Here is a 5,585-nt window from a genome sequence, read left to right on the forward strand (position 1 = left end):
CTCGTTTATTTTCTAATGAGCTGAGCCGAGCTTGAACAAGCCAAAGCTCGGCTCGGACACGTACTCGTTAATTTTATAGCAAGCAGAGTTTGAGCAGACCAAAGCTCGACTCGACTCGGCTCGATTAAAGCCCTATCCGTGGGGATCCCCATTTCTTATTACCCAAAATTAAATTTTGTAATTGTTTTTTAATTTAAAATTTTACAATATGCTATAATCATGCGAACATAATCTAGAAAATATTAGTATAATGACTTAATACAAAAAAGAAAAGGAAAAAAAAACATTAATTATAAGCAACACATCAATTCACTAAATATAAAAATAAATATCAATACCTAAGTATAAAAATAAATATCAAGAAATCCGTAAAGACTATAAATTATTCATGTAGAAATCCATGGAACATTAAAAAATATTAGCTTTAGGGCTTTTTATAGGATTATCTCTTTGTATGAAAAATATTATTAAATAAATACATATTTATAATATAATTATATAAATAGTTTTCTTTTCTTAATTTATTTAAACAACCCTCATGTGGATGTGGATGGGGTGGGGAGAATGGTTCCCGTCCCATCCTCATCTATGGGGAAAATATTTTTCCCCTTCCCAAGGCGAATCCCTTCCGGCCACCGGCCACACCCTTGAGTACCAGTGATTCCGCCCCTTGTAGTCCTCCTAGATGCCCCATTTGCAATCCTACTCAATAGTAAAAGTTTCACTCACGAAACTTTTAACAGACCAAATACATCCGTAGCCCCTGAATACAGTACTAACATTATGGCCCTCTTTGTTAAGGAGCTTTTAGGTAAAATTAGAGGTTTGAGCCATTTTAGAGACCTCTAACAGTGGTGTTTGGTGAAGAGAGGTTTGAAAGCTTATCGGATCCAAAAAGCTAATTTTGAAAAAGCTCATTTTAGAAGCTTTTTCAATTAACTTATTGCTCCATCTCTTCTGAAGGACATTTTTACCCCTAATTATTAACCCTAAATAAACATTTTATCATGTCCTTATTTGTCATTTACTCAAACAGCTATTCGCAATCAGCTAAGTTTTACCAAACAAGTTTACACAATCAGCTAGTCAAATCAGTTAACAAGAAGGTAATCAGCTATCACCTAACAACTATTTGTCAAACAGGGCCTATACGGCTCTTAAGCTTTATTTCGTGACATAAAATTAGAGGTTTGAGCCATTTTAGAAGTTTTGACTAGTCAAACCTCTAACAGTGGTGTTTGGTGAAGAGAGGTTTGAAAGCTTATTGGATCCAAAAAGCTAATTTTGAAAAAGCTCGTTTTAGAAGCTTTTTCAATTAGCTTATTGCTCCATCTCTTCTGAAGGACATTTTTACCCCTAATTATTAACCCCAAATAAACGTTTTATAATGTCCTTATTTGTCATTTACTCAAACATCTATTAGCAATCAGCTAAGTTTTTACCAAACAAGTTTACACAATCAGCTAGTCAAATCAGTTAACAAAAAGGTAATCAGCTAACAACTAATGTAATCAGCTATCACCTAACAACTATTTGCCAAACAGGGCCTATACGGCTCTTAAGCTTTATTTCATGACATAAAAGTTTTTTAACTTTACATTGTAGTAGTGTTAAAGTCTAAACAAAAAAAAAATCCGTTAAATTAACGAAGTAATGACATGGAAATAGGTATTTTGATCATAATATGGACAAAGAAAAAAGTCAATGAATCAAGTTATTATTTCATTAAATTTTTAAACTGTTCCTTTGATTTGGACTTTCAGGTTACAATAGTGTACAGTTCAAGGACTTTTTTATGTCACAAATTAAAGTTTAGGAGACATCATATATCTTATCAACTTATAATCATAAGCATCAAACACACAATAGAAAAGATCAAGACCAATATATGTAATAACACATTTATCACATGATATTGTTTCTATAGATAGACTTCCAACATGATCAATAAATCATTGTTCCAAATCAATTTGCAAGGTCTATAATCAGGGGGTGAAAAATTGAGAAAGTGGAGAGAAATTGCCTCCATATACCTTGATCAAAAGGAACCCTTTGGCATATAATGATAGCAAGAGAAGTTGATCCAAACTGATTTTTCTTTTCCCTCTGATGAAAGAGGAATTTTGGTTTTCTTGTTCTTGTAAATGTGCATGACTGAACATTCTGTAGTTTCTGTCCACATGATATTAGGCTTTTACTGCTTCTGAGTTCTGATTTACAAATATTGCCAAAGTTGTGAGAATAGGAACATAATGCATAACTTAAAAACGAGGCTTAATCTGTACTTGCCCAAATAATCCGATCGCCCTCGAGATGCCTTATAGTGACCTTTTAGCCCCTAGAGTTTACTTAAAGTGACCTATTGGCCCCTGAACTTGATTAAAGTGATCTATTAGCCCCTTCAACTTGCTTAAAGTGATACAGGCTTCAACTTGCCCAAATCCTCCACTTACTCTATCACATAGGACTTAAGGGGTTAATCATGTCACTTTACACAAGTTTAAGGGGTTAATGAGGCATCTCCAAAGTTCAGGGGACCAATCGGATTATTTGGCTGAGTACAGCGTCCCCCTCATGTATTAAGCCTAAAAACGAGGATAGAATGAGACCTAATCATCTTGGAAAGCTCCCAAGGCTGTTTGGACTTTGGTCTCCATCCAGGTAACGTGAGCTTAAATCAGCAATGGCACCCAAAATACACAATCTTCCCTGGAAATTTACAATGTTGTGAGGATTTCTGTTACCTGCCAAAGGTCACAAATTCACAAGTGCAATCTTTTGGAAAATAGATCATAGAACAAATTTCAATTCACATTTCTCATTGCTTGATTTTCTTCAATATTGCTAAAGATCATTGGACAATCTTTTACATTCCTACTACTTGATTCTCTTTGATTACATATCTCTTGCAGCCTTCAAGGAAACTTCGCAATATGCTGGCATTTGGTGGGAAAGGCATGCGAGAAATCACTTTCTCCGCTTCCTTAACATGTCCATGCCTAGCTAGTAAGTCCACTAGACAATGATAATGATCCATTTCAGGAGCAATGCCATAGCTAACCATTTTTTCGAACAATATCGTCCCTTCTTTGACTAAAGCACTGTGTCTGCACGCTGAGAGGGCTGCAATAAAAGCAACCTTATCGGGTCTAAGTCCCGTATCTTCCATCTCTTTGAACCTTTCTAATGCTTCATGGGCATGACCATTAATTCCAAGGGCTGAAATTAGCGCGGTCCATGTGATGAGGTTTCGATTTGTGGCAGTGTTAAAGATTTTTACCGCACTTTCATGGCAACCGCATTTTCCATACATGTCTATCAATGTATTGCAGACGAATGCGTCGCAGGAGCTGAAATTAGTCTTTATGAGGAAGCCATGGATAGAACTACCCAAAGCAAGATCACAAGTCTTGCTACATACACTTAGAATGCTCATATAAGTGTAATTATCTGGATGGATTTGAGCCATAAGCATATATTTGAAAAGTTCCATAACCTCTTTATAGTTACCATTACGAGCACAAGCTGCAACGGCTATGTTCCACGAAACATTGTCTGGCTCTTCAAGCTCGGAGAGCAACTTTAAAGTTCTATGGTACTGGCCGGATCTGTTATAGATTCCAGCAATAATGTTAGAGGGAACAACAGCAGTTGCTGTTTCATAAACTGTAATCAAGACCAGAGCATTAGATATCGGACCGTTTCTTCCATAAGAGCTTATTAGAGAGCTCAAAACATATTCATTATTCTCATAGCTCATTTTAACAATCAGACAATGAAGCTGCTGTTGCTCTACAGCAGATGATGCTTTGAGAACAGCTGAAAACGAAAACTCGTTTGGACGGTATCCAAATCGAAGCATGTCCAGTAGCAAAGACATAGAAGCAGATGAGCATCTATTTGCATAACTTAGAATCAAGGCATTCCATGAAACCACATTCTTCTCATGTATATTATCAAAACAACGACGGGCATCATCGAATCTGTCACATTTAGCATAGTAATCCACCAAGGCACTACCCACATAAACATCACTTTGAAGACCATGTATGATAATTTGACCATGAACAAATTCTCCATATCTCGATAGCTCTAGATCGGCACAAGAGCTGATTAGACTCAGCAATGTCGCCTGGTTAGGCTTGATTATATTCATATCGAGCCACATTTTTGAAAAATAATGTAATGCTTTTCTTGGCTGATTGATTTTTGCCATGGCATTGAACATTGTATTCCATGTGACAACATCCCTGCTACCGGCTTCTTCAAACAATCTCTCAGCTAGGTGTATACTCAAACATTTTGCATACAGGCTAATAAGGGAATTCATGACTGAAACTTTGTTGTCAAAACCGGTTTTGATGACTAAACAATGTACTTGTTCTCCGAATTCCAAATGTTTTTCACACACTAAACCAGACAAAACGCTCACGAAAGAACATTCAGACAAAGAACAATGATTTCTAGCAATCTCACAAAACGCAAGCATACAATCTTCCACAAAGCCATGATGTGCAAACAGAGATATCATCGAATTCCATGTCATCAAGCTCTTAACAGGCATATCATCAAACACTTGGAACGCCTCATCCAAAAACCCCCACCTTCCAAACAAACCCAACAAAGCAGTACCCACAAAAACATCAGAGAGAAACAACCCATTCTTCATTGACAATGCCTGCAACTGAAGCCCACAACAAAGGTCCATTGAAGCACACGACAACAACCCAGCAATAGTGAAGTTATTGGGCCTAAAGCCGGAATATTTCAGTTGGCAAAAAATTCCCCAAGCTTCCTCTAAGTGATCAAACCTGCAATAAGAATTGATTATCGAATTATAGGAAACAATGGTTCTTTGGGGCATATTTTCAAACACCTTATGTGCCATTGGCAATTCGCCGAGGGAAGCATAGAGGGAGATGATATTGTTGAAAAGGAAAGTGGGTTGTTCTGGGTTGGGGCCAAGTGTGATTGTGAGCGCATGGAGAGGTTTAGTTGTGTAAAGGGAGCGAACCCTTGTGCAGGCTTGAAGAAGCTGAAGTAGACGATGGTGGTGTTTGATGAAATCTCCATTGAAGGTCATACGACAGAGCAGGCACCGAAGCGGGAAAATGAGTTAACTCGTTATACCAAGTGTAATGTTGATATCAAATGTTCTACGGCAGCGTTTTGTGTGCCTATGTAATATATATAATGTTTTTATTTATTGTATGGATAAGGTATCAAAATAAGTCTAAGGTTTTTGAGGAAGTACCAATTTAGGCTCAACGTTCAAAATAGCACCAATATAGGCTTAACGTTTATAATATAATATCAATTTAGGTATCACGTACAAAATAGCACCAATATAGGCTTAACGTTTACAAAATAATACAAATTTAAGATTAACGTTTACAAAATATATCCAATTTAAGCTAAACGTCACAAATAAATTAACCATATTATATTCTTTTCCTATTAACTTTATATGTTATCTTTTTACTTAGGCCTAATGCTTACTCAGCGCCCTTAACTTGTCCAAATTGGTCATTTTACCCCATCAATTCATCGAATGTCCTATTTACCCCATTAACTCCATAAAAGTG

General features: G+C 36.5%; 1 protein-coding gene across 1 annotated transcript; it reads right to left on the bottom strand.

Moving 5' to 3' along the window:
- Positions 1 to 2,035: 2,035 nt before the first annotated feature.
- LOC136230911 (pentatricopeptide repeat-containing protein At3g58590) lies at positions 2,036 to 5,138 on the bottom strand. Its single transcript, XM_066020116.1, has 2 exons — positions 2,610 to 5,138; positions 2,036 to 2,210 (listed from the first exon to the last, which is right to left on the bottom strand). Exon 1 carries the CDS (start codon positions 5,081 to 5,083, stop codon positions 2,867 to 2,869), a length of 2,217 nt encoding a protein of 738 aa, XP_065876188.1. The 5' UTR covers positions 5,084 to 5,138; the 3' UTR covers positions 2,036 to 2,210; positions 2,610 to 2,866.
- Positions 5,139 to 5,585: the final 447 nt, after the last annotated feature.

Source organism: Euphorbia lathyris, chromosome 5 (genome assembly GCF_963576675.1).
Source record: "Euphorbia lathyris chromosome 5, ddEupLath1.1, whole genome shotgun sequence".
Lineage (NCBI taxonomy): Eukaryota > Viridiplantae > Streptophyta > Magnoliopsida > Malpighiales > Euphorbiaceae > Euphorbia > Euphorbia lathyris.

Coding starts and splice junctions, on each gene's coding strand:
- LOC136230911 (XM_066020116.1), bottom strand. CDS start 5,083: ATGACCTTCAATGGAGATTTCATCAAACACCACCATCGTCTACTTCAG.